Below are 18,520 nucleotides of genomic sequence, written 5' to 3' on the forward strand. Positions count from 1 at the left end.
TCTGGTGACTATGCATAAGTGGATATTTGGTGAATGTAGAATCGAACTTGGCTATGATGCAATTGTGATCAAATAGCATGCCAATACTGGGTGATTTTCAAGAAAACAGCTGACATTGTTGTAACTCAGCAGGACTTAACACATTCAGGGCTATTACTGGGAATATGGAGTCACAGGGTGAGGTTGCCAATATTTTGCCTATTTTAACATATTTTATACCCACCCAAACTGTGTTGGTTATAATGCTCTTCCTGGAGTAATGCAAAATTGATGACCAATGAGAGATTATCTCTAACTTTGGTTTTGAGTATTCTTTAACAAAATGGGAGATTTTTGTTACCTTTTATGACATGAAACAGAGTGAATGTGATCTAAAAATTGGTTGTTGTAAAGAAAGTTTGTTTTTATATATTATGACTGGGATGGGAGGGGTGCGCAGTTTGACTAGCCCCACCACTCCACAGGTCGCACAATTACTTTAAAAGTTTAATTCACTCACCAAAATAGCCAATTATTTCCCTACGCCAATGTTAGACCCAGAATAAAAAAGACTTTAACAAGGCTTCTTTTAATAAATTCAGAATGATTGATTTATTATAGAACAATTTAAAAAAAATCGAGTTGCAATAACTGATTAACACACAGTTATAATCTGGAAGTATAGCTATCTATCCCTTTTAAATTTCTCAGCGCATGCCTGTGCACATGTGCATGCATACATACAAAGGACAAACAGATAGGGGTCTCTGCAGAGATGGGCGGTTGAAGAATAGACTATATAAAAAGGATAAAAGCTACATGGTTTCAATGTTGTCGATCTGGAGTTCCCTTGTATGAAAATAGATTGCTAGTCCCAGTAGAGGCCTGGAGGTTCTCACCAACAGAGCTTTGGTGTGGAGGAAAATAGAGCCAGATCAATCCTTCTCGTCTCAGCCTCCTGGGTTTCCAAAGAGAGGCAAGTTCCATTGAGATGAGGATTCTTAGCTGGATCCTGATAACTATTCTATTTCAGGCAAGGCAAGGAGAGTGCGAGTTGGGCAGCTTTTCACTTTCTCAGTTCAGTCCCAATTGAATTCAAAAAACAAGTTCAAAACTTAAAACTCATCTGTGTTATGTGATTTCCAGTAAATCACTAGCCTTTTCCTTTAAACTTGTTTTTTCCATCAATTAAAATAATTGCAGTGCAAACAAGCACAAAGCTCTTCCCCTCTCAAGTACCATGTCAGTCGGGTGATTTCTTAGAAAAGGCATGCTTGCTCTCAGCCCAGAGGTGAACTTGTGACCTTTTTTAAAAAAAAATAATCCAAGTGTCCAAATAATGCAATGTTCTTCCAAATTTTAAAAGAAAATACAGTTCTTTAAGATAGGTTCTAATATGTGGGCAATGGGTAATGCATGGAATTGATCAGACCCTCCCCTCCAGCATATTTAATTTAAAATCTTCTGTCCCAGATAGATTTTATTTGTTGGTGTGAATGAGTTTAGTCAGTCAAAAGTGGTTAGGACAGTTAGTTTCAAATGTTAATGTATGTAGCTCAGTAGACCAGAGGAAAATACCAATATAATCTTTGAAGCATTAAGGGAAATGTTTGTGAGGAATAAGATTATATCTGGGTCCCCTTGTCATCTTGGATTTCTGCACCTTTGTAGAACAAGCTGTGATGTGGAAGTTTCCCATGGCAATAAATTATGGCATTGAAGTTGAGTATTCAAAGTTATCTAAAAATAGGTTGTTCATGTTATCTGGGCGCAACATGGCATTGTAAGGGTTTATGAGGAACTCTTGATCCAAATGCCCTTTGACTTAAGTTGCAAAAGAAATACTGTATATTCTTAAAAGGCTATTGGAAAGCTTGTGGAATTTTTATATTGTTGTTGATATCTTGCTGCTTATGTGCTAATCTCAGTTAGTTTTAGCCTGAAGGTGGTAGTTTGATATTTGTCATATAGAGAAGTTTGATGTGGTGGGTGTAAGGGTGCAGGGTTTGTTTTGAAGCAGCCTGTGTGCTTATGGAGGCTGCCTTTTTTTGTTGTGAACACAAAAGCTTTCGGAGAACCCTGAACGATAACAACCAGATGGACAAATTAACTCAAATGAGTGAGTTGGTAAATGATTTCAGAGCTGAGAGGTGACTCGTACAGGAGTGACCCAATGTAGCTCCTGGGGTTTCTTAAATTATTAAAACCTTTATTTTTTTTGAAAAGGCAGTTTTGTTAATCATGCCTAAATGCCACTGACCGTTCCACTTGGAGTTGCCACCAATTACTGACAGTAAGAGATCATTTAACACTGTCCAGTTGCCTCAGGCAATCCTACAGTAATGAGGGATTAATGCCAACACTTTTGTACAGTTTACTGCCAATAAGCTATAAAGTTGATTCTTTGTAACATTTGATTTTATCCCCTCAGCTGAAGAACTGGGTGGTAACAGAGCCACTTGCAAGTGGTTTGTTGTATTGTCAGTGCTAACAAGCCAAATCTTGAAGTTACTACACAAGAAACAGGCCATTTGACCCAACCAGTCTGTGTTGGTGTTTACCTTCCATACAAACAAAGGGTTCCAATTATATTTAGTCACCTTGTTTCCATGTCCCTTTTTTCCTTCATCCACCTTATCAATGTAAGCTGGGAGCTTGACAGTTTCTATATTAACCCCATACCCTGGAAGTGAATCCCATAGTCTCTCAAATCTGTATGTGTCTGTGAAGTTTCTCCTGTCCTCTGTTCTAAATCGCTGACAGTAGAGCATCTATTACTAGACCACTCGATTACTGGAAACAGGCCGCTTCTATCATCCTTTCATGGATTTGACATGATAGAGGTATTTAGAATGATCATAATTTACCTTGTTATATTTAAAAGAAAACAAACTTCTGAGTCTTCTTTCACATTGTATATGTTGATGCCGAACAGCATTCTAGTGAGACTACGATTTTTCTTCTTCTTCTCCTGCAGTGTAACTTCCAGGATATGTGATGGAAATCACAGAATGATACAGCACCCAAGGATACCTTTCAGCCCATCATGCCTGTGTTGGCTGTTTGATAGAGTTGTGCAATTAGGTCTACTTCCCAGCTTTTTCCCAGTAACCCAGTAGACTTAACAAAAATTAACAACATCTGTCATAGGGAAAATGTTAGGAACTATTATTAAAGATTTTAGCAGGGCTCTTAGACAAATTCAAGGTAATCAGGCAGAGTCAACACAATTTGTGAAAGGGAAATCATGCTTAACTAAGTTATTGGAGCTCTTTGAAGAAGTAACATGTGCTTTGGTTAAAGGGGAGCCGGTGGATGTACTGCACTTAGATTTCCAGAAGGCATTTGATAAAGTGCCACATCAAAGGTTATTCTGGAAAATAAAAGCTCATGATGTTGGGGGTAACATATTGGAACGGATAGAAGATTGGCTAGCTAACAGGAAACAGAGTAGGAATAAATAGATCATTTTCTGGTTGGCAAGATGTGACGAGTGGTGTGCCACACAGGGATCGCTGCTGGGGCCTCAAACTTCTTACAATTTATATAAATCACTTACATGAAAGGGACCGAAGGTGTGGTTCCTAAATTTGCTAATAACACAAAGATAGGTTGAATAATAAGTTCTGAAGAGGACATAAGGAGGCTACAAAGGGATATAGATAGGCTAAATGAGTGGGCAAGGATCTGGCAAAAGGAGTATAATTACGGAAAGTGTGAAATTGTCCATTTTGGTAGGAAAAATAAAAAGAAGCATATTATCTAAAGGGTGAGAAATTGCAAAGCTCCGAGATGCAGAGGGATCTGGGTGTCCTAGTATATGAATCGCAAAAGGTTAGGATGCAGGTAAGCAAGTAATTAGGAAAGCTAATAGAATGTTATTGTTTATTGCGAGGCGAATTGAATACAAAAGTAGGGAGATTATGCTTCGGTCGTACAAGGCATTAGTGAGACCACTTCTGGAGTACTGCGTACAGTATTGGTCACCTTATTTAAAGAAAGATATAAATACATTGGAAGCAGTTCAGAGAAGGTTTCCTAAACTAATCCCTGGATTGGGCATGTTGTCTTATGAGGAAAGGTTGGACAGGCTATGCTTGTATCGGCTGGAGTTTAGAAGAGTAAGGTGACTTGATTGAAACGTATAAGATCCTGAGGGGCCTTGACAGGGTGGATGTGAAGAGGATGTTTCCCTTGTGAGAGTAGAACTAGGGGTTACTTTTTAAAAATAAGGGGTTGCCCATTTAAGACAGAGATGAGAAGAACTTTATTCTTTGAGGATGGTAAGTCTTTAGAACACTGCTTTTATCGCCTTTTGAGGAAGAGAATCTTTGAATGTTTTTAAGGCAGAAGTAGATAGATTCTTGGTAAGCTAGGGGGTGAAAGGCCATTGTAGGTAGGCGAGGTTGGGGTTACAAACTGATCAACATGATCTTATTGACTGGGGGAGTGGGCTCGAGGGGCCGAGTGGCCTACTCCTCTGAATTCATATGTCCATGTTTTCCTTTCAAGTATTTCTCAAGTTCCCTTTTGAAAATTACTATTGTACCTGCTTCCATCACCCTTTCAGCCAGTGTGTTCCGGATCATAACCACTAATTCCTTGCTGCCTCTGATTCATCATCTTAATCCTGTGTCTTCTGGTTACTGACCACTCTGCAACTATCAATCATTTTTCCTTATGAACTCTATTGAAGCTATTCATGATTTTGCACACATCTATCAAATCTCCTTGGCCTTCTCTGCTTTAAGGAGACCAACCACAGCTTTTTCAGTCTTCCCACCTAACAGTTCCCTCATACCTGGTGCTGCTTCTGTAAATCCCTCCTGCACTCTCTTCAAGGCCTTGAAATGCTTCCTAGAGTAAAGTACCCAGAATTGAACACACAACTCCAGCTGAGGCATAGCCAGTATTTTATTGATGCTTTACATAATCCTTTACTTTTGTAATCTATTTCTATATTAAGAAAGCCAAGGATCCCATATGCTTTTTAACAGCCTTCTGAACTTATCCTGCTTCCTTAGAAGAATTGTGTGAACACAGGCCCAGGTGTTTCTGTTCATGAATCCTTATTAAAATTGTACTATTTAGTTTATGTTGGCACTCCTTGCTCTTCCTACCAAAATGCATCACTTCACACTTCTCTGCTAACTTTCATCTGCCATGCGTCTTCCCATTTCACCAACTGTTTATGTCTTCCTGAAGTCTGTCACTAACTTCCTCATTGTTTATTACATTTTTGAGTTTTGTATCACCCGCAAACTTTGAAATTATATCCTGTATACCCAAGTACAGGTAATTTATGTATATCAAAAAGAGCAATGGTTCTAATATCAACCCCTGGAGTACTATGCATAACTCCCTCTAGTCTGAAAAGCAGCTGTTCCTACTCTCTACTTTCTGTTCTTCAGACAGTTTTGCATCCATGGTGCCACTGTCTATTTGACATCATGAGCTTTAATTTGGCTGTTATGTGGTACTTTGTCAAATGGCTTTTGAAAGTCCATATATCTAGATGATGTAACAGTGAGGTGATGGTGATGGTGTGGTTAATATTAAGAACTGGATCAGATTAGTCAAACAGGATTTGCCCTTAACAAATCCATGCTGACTTGCATTTATGAGTCTGGTCTTCCAAATGTTAAGTAACTTTGTTCCAATTAATTTTGTATCTAAAAGTTCCACCCCTGCTGACAAGTGTACTTGCCTGTTGTTGCTGGGTTTATCTCTCTCCCTTTTTTTAAATAGGAGTAACTTTTTCAGTCCTCCAGTTGTCTGGTATCACTCCCATATCCTAGGCGGATTGGAAGATTCTGGCCAGAGCATCTTCAATTTCTACTCTTACTTCCTTCAGTAACCTAGGTTCCTTTTCAACTTGAGGTTTGCCAACCTTTCAAGTACCTTCTCTTTATTTTTATCCTGTCCAATATTGATAGTGCTTCTTTTACTGCTACCTCCTCTTCACTAATGATGACAGATATGAAGTACTCATTTAGTACCTCAGCTATGCTGTCTGCAGAATCGGCTGACTGTTTTTGAGAGATGTCTAATTTTGATCACGAATGGAGGTTGGGTGTGTTTGCTTCTCTGTAAATAAATTTTACTCTATTACAGATGTGTGGTAATGTTTTTCAGGATCCACCAGCTCATCTCTGTGCGAACACTGGGTAAATCGCCTTACGGGCAGCAAGCAGCCCAGCATCACTTCCACTGCATCATCACGCCGGACATCTCTCGTCTCACTTTCTGAATCTGTGGAATTTACACAGGACCGCAGTGATCAAGATGATGGTACAGTAAATGCATGTTCCTGCCCTTCTGCTCTTTCCCAACCTCACATTTGCATTGTGTTCTAATTCCTAGCAATAAAGATCTGAGAGCCAGACCAGAAAGGAGGGCGCAGGCCAAGTTTGATTTCTCCTGTAATGAAATCCATTTCAAAAAATAGATACTCCATCTCTTCCCCCCCCACCCCTCACCTGCCCCAAAGTTAAATATTTAGAAAGAGTAATAACTCTTTAATTGTGATAATGTGATCCCTGAGGGTCCAAGGGATTTTGAAGTTGAAAATGGTGTCATTAAGGCAATCCCATCCTCATTGCCTGGCATTTGGAGCTCTGCAACTTCTCCCAGTCTGTTATCGTTTATCTTCCTGTGAGTATTCACTGCTTTCTAGAGTTAAGGTCAACATTAACTGAGACTCTTCAACTTGTGAAAACAGATCCCAGGTCACCATTGTTTCTATTTATATGTATTACAAAAAAAATGCTGTTTTAAGAACACCAGTTGAAATTGTGTTGTATGGTGACCTTGGCACACTATTGTCATGTAGGTGAAAACATTGCTTAATTCCCGTGGTATTTTTCTGTGTAATGGGCAATTGTGAAATATTGTTTATTAGATATTGTGACAGTGGGTAGCATTTCTGCCTCTGAGTCAGTAGGTTGTAAGTTCAAGTTCCATTCTAGAGCTTGAGCACAAGAATCGAGGCTTACGCGCCAGTGCAGTATTGAGAGAGTGTGCTGCAGTATTGAAGGTGCCATCTTTTGGGTGAGACATTACGTCAAGGCCCTGCCTGCCCTTTCGGGTGGATGTTAATGATCCCATGGCACAGTTTCAAAGAGGCGGGGAGTTATTGCCAGTTTCCTGTCCAGTCTTTATTATTCAGTCAACTTCACAGAAACAGATTATCTGGTTATTATCACTATTCTGTTTGTGGGAGCTTGCTGTGCACAAATTGGCCTATATTACAACAATGACTACATTTCAAAAGTACTTCGCTGGCTGTAAAGCACTTAGAGACATCCAGCGGTTGTGAAAGGCATTATATAAAAGCAGGTCCGAAGGTTGAAATTGGGAAAGAAAAGGAGAAAAACTTAATTTTATACAGCAGCTTTTTCATGCAGTAAGTTGTAGTCTGAAATGCACTGCCTGAAAGGGTGCAGGAAGCAGATTCAATAGTAACTTTCAAAAGGAAATTGGGTAAATACTAAAAGGTGTTACAACCAGGTGAGGAGGGGTCAAATGGATCCCCTCTTTGCCCTCCCCTCATTTGACTGCAGTAGGTTTTTTTGTATGAAAAGGAGATACTTGCCAGTTCAGTGAGTACTTAACTGTTTACATGCTTTGATCAACTGATCTTAGTAAAATAATAAAACACACATCAACTTTTGCATGCGCGCACACATACAAACACACACATGCGCACACACACTTGAAGTTCACACATACAAATCCGGATTATAGAGCAGGGAAGGATAGGTTGGCCAAATTAGGGCCCATAAAAACAAGTAAGATTATACAGTGTAATTTGGTGATTTGGCTGGCTTCAGGCTGAATTCAATTGCCTTGATGCTTCCGATTTAAAGATGTAGACGACTGAGTTGGTTGTTCTTCGGCAGATGGTAATGCTTAAAACATACAATGAGTTGGTTTGTCATGTGACCGTTACAATTGCCCGGGAATTCAAAAAAAAGACATTGTTCATGTATTCCAAAGGTGACCTGATTAGCTCATGTCTGGAAGCTATCTTAGCCAGGGTCCCATTGTCCAGGCAATTAGTCTTATTGATAAAAACAAAAAAAAAAATAAAAACAAAACAAAAAACTGCGGATGCTGGAAATCCAAAACAAAAACAGAATTACCTGGAAAAACTCAGCAGGTCTGGCAGCATCGGCGGAGAAGAAAAGAGTTGACGTTTCAAGTCCTCATGACCCTTCAGCAGAACTGAATTAGTCTTACTGGCCCATCTCCAACAGTTGAATACTCAGGTGATTGCCATAGATGCCTTTCTATTGAGACAGGAGATATGAGTACATCACACTTCCCTGAAGTCATTGGCTTTGGGTTTTGCAGACAGATGACTCCACTCCAATTAATTGGAATGTGGAACATATAGTAATGCAAATTGGGGTTAGCCATCTTGGGTTGCCAATTCAAATCACTTTAGTCTGTGCTTTTAAAAAGTCTGTTTTCAAAAGTTCAATTCAGACTTCCAGCTGGTGGATTAAAAATCATTATTTGGCATAAAACACATCTTCATGACAAAGGGGAAAGATTTACAAGGCTGAGGGGAAAAAGCAGAGAATGGGAATTATTGGATAGTTCTTTCACTGAACTGGTATAGACAGGATGGGCCAAATGGCTTCCTCCCATGCAACATAATTCTATGATTCTCTGAAAGAAGTGACTAGTGAGATAGTTGATGCATTGGTTTTAATTTTCCAAAATTCCTTAGATTTGGAGAAGGTTCCATTAGCTTGGAAAATAGCAAGTGCCACACCTTTATTCAAAAAGGGAGGGAGACAGAAAGCAGGAAACTACAGGCCAGTTAACATCTAATAGGGAAAATGTTAGAAGCTATTATTAAAGATGTTATAGCAGGGCATTTAGAAAAATTCAAGGCAATCAGGCAGAGTCAATATGGTTTAGTGAAAGGGAAATCATGTTTAACCAATTTATTGGAGTTCTTTGAAGGAGTCACATGTGCTGTAGATAAAGGGGAACCAGTGGAAGCACTGTACTTAGATTTCCAGAAGGCATTTGATAAATTAGCACAAAGGTTATTGCGGAAAATAAAAGCCCATGGTACAGGGGTAACATATTGGCATGGATAGAAGATTGGCTAGCTAACAGAGAGTTGGCATAAGTAGGTCTTTTTCTGGTTGACAATGTGGTGAATGGTGTGTCACAAGGATCAGTGCTGGGGCCTCAACTTTTTACAATCTATATAAATAACTTGGAGGAAGGGACTGAAGGAATGGTTTATAAGGATGCTGCAAAGGGACATAGGCTGTGAGTGGGCAAAGATCTGGAAAATGGAGTATCACGTGGACAAATGTGAAATTGTTCATTTTGGCAGGAAGAATAAAAAAGAAGCTTCTTATCTAAATGGTGAGAGATTGCAGAGTTCTGAGATTCAGAGGGACCTGGGTGTCCTAGTGCACGAATCACAAAAGGCTAGTATGCAGATACAACAGGTAATTAGGAAAGCTAATAGAATGTTGTTATTTATTGTGAGGGGAATTGATTACAAAAGTAGGGAGGATGTGAAGAGGATGTTTCCTCTTGTGGGAGAACCTAGAACTAGAGGTCACTGTTTAAGAATAAGGGGTCACTCATTTAAGACAGAGATGAGGAAAATTTTTTTCTGTGGATAGTAAGCCTTTGGAGCTCTGCTTCTACCGCCTTTTGAGGAAGAGAGTCTGAATATTTTAAGGCAGAACTAGATAGATTCTTGATTAACTAGGAGGTGAAAGGTTATTGGGGTAGGCAGGAATGTGAGGTTGAGGTTGCAGCCAGATCAACCATGATCTTATTGAATGGTGGAACAGGCTCGAGGGGCCGAGTGGCCTACTCCTCCTAATTCATATGTTTGTATGATTATTTTGTGACCACCAGATGCCCAAAAGAGGCTCTCAGCTAAAGTACTTAGTGAAATGTAATCACTATGTGATGTAGGAAATATGGTAATTGTGCACAGTGATATCCCACAAACAGCAAGGAGAAAAGACCAGCTAATTTATTTTAGCGATGTTGGTTAATGGTCAAATGTTGGCCAGGATGATAAGAACCACTTCTTCTTCGGGATCTTCTACGCCCACCCAAGAGCAGGTGGGTCCTTGGTTTAATGTCTCAACTGAAAGATGGCACTTCCAACAGTGCAACACTTCTTCGGTTCACTAGAGTGTTAACCTGGATGTGTGCTCATGGCTCTGAGTGGGGGGTGGGGTGAAGGGTGTTAAACCCACGATCTTCTGATTTACACGAGAGTGCCCACTGGGCTACAGCTGATACCTGGAGACACTGTTGCTTTCTGTCAGACTGCATTTTGTTGGTAAAATTTTAAAAGCAATGCAGTTTTAATTCCAAGACCCAAGGACAGAAGATGCTGATACTGCTTTATGATGTCTGTACCATTGATGCAGTTAATGTGACATCATAAAGAAGTTTCACTCTGGTTTGTGACATGAGTGCTGCTCATAATTTTTAATCAGTTTGAAGGTCAGATTAATTAATTATTTCTGTTGTTCAGGTGGATTTTCTACTCGGCCTTTTGTGAGGAGTGTCCAACGCCAGAGTTTGTCGTCCAGATCCTCGTTTGCCAGTCCCTTGGTGCTCAATGAGAACGGAATTAAATCTCAGAGGTCGCTATCCAGCAAGCTGCACATGCGGTCCAGTTCTCCATCACCATTCTCCTTCGAGTCTCCGGCTCACAGCCCATCTCCGACAGCAGACGTACTGGGGCGCAGGAGCCCCAGCCGAGGCACTCCCCCATTGCAAGGCCAGGGGGCAGCTCATGCCGGACAGCCTGGCAGGGCTCCCCTAGCAGTCATGGAAGGCATGGTCCGGGAGGAGGAATTGAGAGTCACAGGAAAAGCAGCTGGACAGAGCAGACCCATTTTGCCCCTTGATAAAAAGCTGGACCAGTGTGGGAATGATGCAGGAGGGTTAGACACACTGACTCCTTTGCTGGATGCTCTAGACAATAGGAAAGGTACGCCTGGCCTGGGCAGCCCTCGGTCTCCAAGTATTAGTGGCGCTTCTTCAGCAGAAGAGCAAAGACAAAAGAAAGGCTTTGTGACGGGAGCAGTGAATGCAGAGAGCCTGCAGAAGAAAACCACTGCTTCCAGAGTGCTTCATGAGCAGGCCAAAGGCTCTTCATCCAGAGCTCAGTTAACTCTGTCTTCATCACACAAGAACCCTCAGAAGGTTTCAGTCATGCGCGAAAAGACTGAACCAAAAGTGGGAGCCCGACATTCGTCATCGAACTCAGTCCTCCGAAAGGACATGGCCAAAGGTCAGGAGTCAGCCTTGTCAGCGTATCAGCAGAAACCGAAGTTGGTCTCGTCTTCCCCCCAGTCTCCTTCTCCAGCACGGAAAAAGGTGCCTGGAAGGTCCAAGACTTCTGAAGGTCGGTCCAAACGCAGCCCCTCTCCTGAAAAACGCAGGCTGACATCATCTTCTAAAGCTAGCAGTATGAGCAGGCTGTCGCATGCCAAGCCGGGGAGCCGATTGGAAAACAGGAGACTGAGGAATTCGAGCAGCAGCTCCTCCATGACGGAAGCAAAGTCGTCGGACACCAGCTCGAGGACTGACTTGAGAAGAGACAGCAGCAAGTCAGATGACAAAGGACTGTCATTCTTTAGGGCGGCGCTGAGGCAGAAGGAGAGCCGGAGGTCAGCTGACTTGGGGAAGAGCAATATTCTTGTCAAGAAATCGGCAGATGGACCTTCCAAAACGGCGAGTAAAAAAGTGCCAAGTGAGGGACCAGCCAAGGAAGGAAGGCGATTGACAAGCGAACAGCCGCCATCTGCTGCTGCTTCAGTCTTGACCCTCACCAGCAAAACAGCTACACGAGGGAAGCTGACAAGCAAAGACATCACTCCCACCAAACGCCCATTGCTTCCAGCTGCCAAATCCAAGTCAGCGCTGCCAGAGGTGGGCGCTCAGTCTCCTACAAGCAGGAAGAAACCTGCGGAAAAAACATTTAAATCCAGAAAGATTGTCACTAGCGGCATGCAGTCTTCTGTGCGCCATAACAAAAAGTAAACGTGAGAAAAAAAAATCAAAAGCAAAAGGCTCCCCAAAATGCTAGTCTGGTTTTGTTTCTATGACATTTACTTTCTCTTTCTTTCTGACACTCTTTCTCCATTTATTACACCGGCTTTCTGTTGGAGGAAGGTTTAATTTTTTTGTGGTTAATGTACCTACATTGGTTAGGGAGGATATTGATTTCAAGCGCCTTTTGTTGTGCCATCAAACCAAATAATGGAAATGTGGTGTGTGAGGATCATGGAACTAGTTCATCATTACTTTTTTTTTCCCCCAGAGGCTGGCCTTCCCTGGTGGGTTTTAACACAGCACTTTGTATCAACCGAAAGAACTTTTTGTTGCTGAATAACACTATGTACTGTTCAATGAATGGTTTGATTTTTAAAAAGTTTTTTTTTATAAATGTTCTTTTTAAGACTAACATGACTACTGCATGCTCTGAGGAAGTCATCGAATTAAGTAATCAGTTTTATTTTCTCCAATAAGGGTTTGTTTGCTTGATACCATGTTAAGTACTGTTTAACAGCAAGTTTCAGGTGAACACAAGGAATGGACGGAAGCATTGACTTTTTTGGTTGCAATGTGCCCGCTTTCTGAAATAACCAGCCCCCATGTTGTAAAAGAAAGAAGGGCGAGAGTGATGGAGTGTAGCGAGATGTAATGCTTCTGCCATTTTTTTTGTTAGCTTGGCAAGTGAGTGCTACATCAGAACATTGCATGTGATCTGTTGGTTATCAGCAGCTTCGCTAACCTGCAGATTAATAAATGGGGATTTCAATTTCATTTGTGGCTCCAGACTCCATGGGTCAAAGTTTTAATCCTCACGTTGCCCAATGGCTTGAGAGCCCCTCACATTAAGTGGTTTTGTCGCAATAACCTGCCCCAAACACATCTCATGTCTTGCCACCGTTTCACAGCCTGAAATGACCTGTTGGCATCTGGTTGCAGAGGCTTTGCCCTGGTTAACCTTTTAGAGAAACAATCAGATCAAATGTTGTTCAGTCAGAAATAAGTGAATATTGAGCCCTGTGGGTAATATTTGAGTCCAAAATTTGAGGTTTGCTGACCTAGGCAATGATGTCAGCACCTCGAGGGAAGGTATTTCTGGGGTCACAACAGTTGAGTTATGGGGAATAATCAATTGGGAGTTTTCATTTGGTTAATAAGCCAAGTCTACCAGCATACAGCTGACCTAGGTTAGTAATTGATGACATTAATTCAGATTCTTGATGAGTACGGTGGAAAAATGCTGCCTTTTTCTTCTATCATATTATATGTTTGTTTCTATTTCAAGGCCTTGCACGCAAAATTTTAACGGTTCCATTTCTGATTTCATAGAATCTTACAGTACTGAAGGAGGCCATTCGGCACATTGTGCCTATACCAGTTCTTTGAAAGAACTCTCCAATTTTCCCACTTTCTTTCCCTTTCCCATAATCCTGCAATTCTTTTTTCCTTTTTCAAATATTTATCCATTTATCTTTGGAAACTACTGTTGAACTGGCTTCCACTGCCCACTTGGCAATGCATTTCAGATTTGTCCTATTAACTCTTTCTTGCCCACTCACATTTCAGGGTCATGAATATTGGCAGATTAATTCTCCAGTGTAATAATGTAAATTTAAGGTGTCGATGCTCCAAGCTATGTATGAAATTTGCCAGTTACCTATGTTGTAGAGTCTATTGTGAACTCTACCCACCAACTGAATCTCTTTCCAAGCCCCATGTATAATTTCTGTTATCGTTTGAAAAGAGTGCAGCTCTAAGACTTTGTGATTCCTGTTCTATTCCCCAACCTGGCCAAAAGCAAAGACCACAATTCAAATTGGTCATAGACGAGGACTCTTATGCTACATCATCTAAACCAAATTAATACTCCAGTTCACTTATAATTAATATGTGGCTTCCTATTTTGGAGGCTGTAATAGAAATAATGTTTACATTCAAACAATCGTGAAACTGGGTTAGAGCTGCCCAGTTTTATGCATTTCATTGCTCTTGTCATCACAAGGGTGTGTTGGTGATATGCAATTATGGGTGAGATTTGCCTTTATGACATTTGAGTCTTTTGGTAGCTTTTTCTGAAACAGGATGGGAATGGCATGTGATAATCCTACCCAGAGCTGCTGAATGGGGAATGAATCAACAAGTAATTATGGTAGCTTCTTGAGCCCTGATTGGAGGCTGCACTCTCACAGTACAGAAAAGCCAGGAGGTGGCTTTGATCTCATTTTGCAAAACACGGGTCAGCATCTACCTTGTGTATGTCCCACCAACCCAGAATTGAAATTGCATGAAGGTCTGAAATTCATAAGAGAAGGGCTACAATTATTCAAATTGTGGGACTGGAGAGATGGAAAGAAGTTGCATTTTTAACAGCACCTTTCATATTCTCAGGATATCCTTAAGTGCTTCACAGCCAGTGAGGTACATTTGAAGTGTAATCACTGTTACGTTGGTAAACAGAGCAGTCAATTTTGCCTTCCAGGCCTCAAAACCACAGGCACCATTCCAATGAGTGCAGGTGTGTCTATTCCTTGCCTCTCCCTCTTTTGTGTGTGCTGAATTAGCTCTCAGCTCTGATAGTGATAAAGGCTGCACTTGTTTTCATGACATGGGGTTGGGGGGAGATTAGAGACACCATCAGGGGAGCTCTGCCAAGGCCGGTGGTTGGGGAGGTAGATTTTCTGCCCAGGCCAGTAGAGGGGATGTAATAATTCAGATGTGACACCGTGCTCATTCACAGAACCCCATTGCACTGTTGCTTTTGTGTGAAACAGAGGCTTCCTTCATAAGCTGCTCTTCCACCTGTTCGTGCTCCTGTCTGCATGCACTTAATTCATGTATTACTATGCAAGTGTCAGGACATTGAATGCACTGAGGTACTTTGTAGTAAGTTTATCCCTTTGAATTTTGCATTCGATACAAAGTCCTACCTAACACTACAGACTGGGTTTGTCTGACTCCATTGCTTTGTTTGCACAACTTGATTCTCTTTTCTGGGTGTGAGAGATCAATATAAGTGGTTATAGATTAGTAGTTTATAATGAAAAGAACTATAAGCTGTAAACATGTAGACTCAAAACTGAAGTTCACTCCCTCTTTGTTCATTATGTTCAAACAAAACAGCAGCTCAGTAAAAGTTCAAATTAGTCTTTACTGACACTTCTGCCGGTTACTGCATTATAAACTTCTTACCTTTCATATTTTCATCGTCCTCATGATTTCACAAATGGAATGTAATCTTTTTAAAACTCCTGCCTTCTGAGCGTTTCCAATAAGAATTAAGATGGGGGTTTGTGGAAAGTGACAATTCAATGATATTTTTGTAATAATTAGTCGGCACTACTTGAACAAGGGGGAGCACAACCTGCTTCGCAGAGGGGAGCAAGACACCTCGATCTCGGGGCCCAGTCCGACACGAGAGGTGGTCAGGAAGGCTGATCCCAGGGCCCAGAGTCCCACCATGGGGGAAGAGGTGTGTTTATTAACACTGATGCTGCCAGGCAGTGAGAGCGGGCTGCTGTGGGTCTATTAATAGACCCTAAATATAACTGCAAGTGCTTGTGTTGTACGATATCTTGCAGAGATGTGAGTAATTTAAGGTTAATTCCCTCACAGGAGGAAGACTAACCCAACGACGTCCAAATTCCCAGTTGTGGGCCTGTTGCATATAGTGCAACATATTAAGCGTTTAATTTTTGTGTGGTACTAATTCCCTGATATCTCCCAGCAGTGGGATTATACAGATGTTGAGATAACAGTGGAAGGTACACTAAATTCTCCCTAATCATACCCAACAAAAAATTAGTTGAAGTTTCTTTTACAGAGAGGGATTAGAAAGCCTATTGGATTGTGTAAATAGAGCTGTTAAATCATGTACCTGAGTTATAGAGAGAGGAGATCTATTACTCTGTATAAACCAAAGTTAGTGACTTTAATATGAGATTTATAAAACCATCCTGAATATGCACCATCGGTTAATTGGGGAAAGAAGCCCTTTGATGGGAATAGTTGCCTGTGACTAGTCTGCCTGCCCCACGGTGCCATATGAAACGTAATTCCAGGCTTGTACATAGCAGTGCTACAAACACTTGATCCTAGCTGCGCGGTTAGCCGCTGCCAGACTTTGATGTGGATGTAGCCAGATCAATAAGAAGTGGGTGGTTTTAATCTTTATACCAGGAGTCGACCTGGACAGCTTTATGGTTTGTAGGCTGCAGCTTTCGTATTTTCTTTTTCATGTGTTTGGCTGTTAATATTGGGCCCACGCTGCCTGTTGCATCGGGATGTGCGGGTTGCTGCAAATCTGAAACAATTATAGGGAAGATCGGAATCATTCGCTCGGTCGGTCAGCATCTTTGGTAGGGGCAGCCAGTTGCCGCAGCTGCGGTTTTTAACGATGGCTCCTCGGATCTCCCCATAGGGCGCTGACTGGCCAACAAATGTTTGCACCATCATATACCCGGGCACTAAACGCTGGTCCCGGGGTAGGGGAAGGGAGGGAAAGGAAATGGACTGGACTGCTCACCCTCAGCTGTGCCCATGACTCTGTGAGGCTCCATGTGCACCACAATTTAAAAAAAAATTTGTAAAAGTAGAGAGATGTGAACAATATTGGCCCAGTTCCCGGACCCATGTGTAGTGTAGCTTTCTCCTTGTAAATTAGATCACCTATTTGGTGTTACTGAAACCATTTTTAAGTTATTTTGGGCAGGTGCATGAGAATGTGTTGCTGCCTTTCGATAATTTATTTATATGTTTTATTAACAGGAGGTGTATGCACTTTTTAATATTCAGAGTCCGTATTGTTTTCTATGTTTTAAAATAATGTTTCTTTGAGAACAGTTTGTATAAAGTCCATGTAAGTCAGAATAATCATCAATGAGAATCAAGAGTTAAAAAATAAAAGAACAATTCCAACCCTTGTCTCATGCTCTTACTGTGTGCCTTTTAATTCCCCCTCTCCTGAAGGATGTGATTTGCTCTGAACACTTGCAGTGGGTTATCTTTATGTACCCTAATCCAAGATAATTTTTTTTTCAAAACTGGGTTAATGAGGATTTCAACATACCGAGTTGTGATCTGCAATGAATTGTCTGAAAGGGTGGTGCAAGTAAATTCAATATTAGCTGTCAAAAGTGAAGTTCGATAGTTACTTGGAGATAGATTAGCAGGGAAGTGGGACTAATTAGAGATTTCAAAGAGTCGGAATAAACACGATGGGCCGAATGTGTATTTTACGAAATTAAAACGTGCTTGCAATATCATCTTGCTGTCAGCAGATGGTAGTGTGGTACAGTGGAGCCTCCTTAATCTAGATTGAGAGATGTCGGATTTGTAAATATATCAGATTAATTGAAAGATCTGCATAATGGCAAACTTTCAAAGACGGTAAATACCTGAATCTAACTAATTTATGTGGGGCCTTAGACCATCAAACATCTTAGGTGTTTCATACAGTCGGTTTGAAGTGCGGTGATTGCTACAGCTATTATATGCACTGCAGGGTCCCATTTCTAACAGATGATGTTTAATCGATTCCCTAAGGGCGAATATTACACATGGACAACTGATGGTTAACTTTAGGTGTGACACATTTGGGCAGTACTTTCGTCTGAGACGAGCTAAATAACAAGCTAACACTTCACTACCAGTACCGAGTGCCGCACTGCGGGAGGGACCGCACTGCGGGAGTGCAGCACTGCTGCATTTGAATGAGACCTTAAACCGAGATTCCCAATTTGTAGAAGTTCTCCCGGGTGTCCTGGGCTAATGTTATTCAAACATTACAAGTAGATTATCTGGTCTTTAATCTCATCACTGTGGGCAAATTGGCTGCTGTTTTTTTTCCGACAACAGTGTCTATTAGTAATATTTCATTACTGTAAAGACTTTGGGATCTTCTGAAGTTGTGAAAGGCATTATAAAAATATAAATGGGCTCTCTTAGTGTCGGATCAGGCATGATCTGCTTGAACAGGCCAAGGGTTGAATGGTATTCTAATGTCCTGTGTTTATAGAGTAACTCTGAAGGGCACAGCATTGTAGTGATTCTGTCACTACACAAATAATAGAGAGCATGACTTGAAATCCCACCATGGTAATTTAAGAATTTGAATTCAGTAAATCTGGGAATAAATCAGTAAACGTGACCATGAAACTGTTGGATTATTATTAAAAAAGTTTCAAGAATGTCCTTTATGGAAGGGAACCTGTCGTTCTTTTTAAAGTATTCGTTCATGAGATGTGGGTGTTGCTGGCAAGGCCAGCTTTTATTGCTCATTCCTAATTGAGAAGGTGGAGGTGAGCTAGCTTCTTGAACCTCTGCAGTCCGGGTGGTGAAGGTACTCCCAGAGTGCTGTTACATGAGGGTATCCAGGATTTTGACCTGGGTGATGTAACTTGGAGAGGAACTTGCACATGGTGATGTTCTTATGTGTCTGCAGTCCTTGTCCTAGGTTATAGAGGTTGCAGGTTTGGAAGGT

General features: G+C 41.2%; 1 protein-coding gene across 1 annotated transcript in view; it reads left to right on the forward strand.

The window, feature by feature from the left end:
* Window positions 1-16,956, forward strand: part of usp31 (ubiquitin specific peptidase 31) — a 96,670-nt gene extending 79,714 nt beyond the window's left edge. The window contains exons 15-16 of the mRNA XM_041206480.1: window positions 6,115-6,270; window positions 10,514-16,956. Of these exons, the coding sequence (XP_041062414.1) occupies window positions 6,115-6,270; window positions 10,514-12,030 (1,673 nt within the window). The 3' untranslated portion in view covers window positions 12,031-16,956. The remainder of the gene's footprint in view (window positions 1-6,114; window positions 6,271-10,513) is intronic.
* Window positions 16,957-18,520: the final 1,564 nt, after the last annotated feature.

The sequence above is a fragment of the Carcharodon carcharias genome, chromosome 15 (assembly GCF_017639515.1).
Source record: "Carcharodon carcharias isolate sCarCar2 chromosome 15, sCarCar2.pri, whole genome shotgun sequence".
Classification (NCBI taxonomy): Eukaryota; Metazoa; Chordata; class Chondrichthyes; order Lamniformes; family Lamnidae; genus Carcharodon; species Carcharodon carcharias.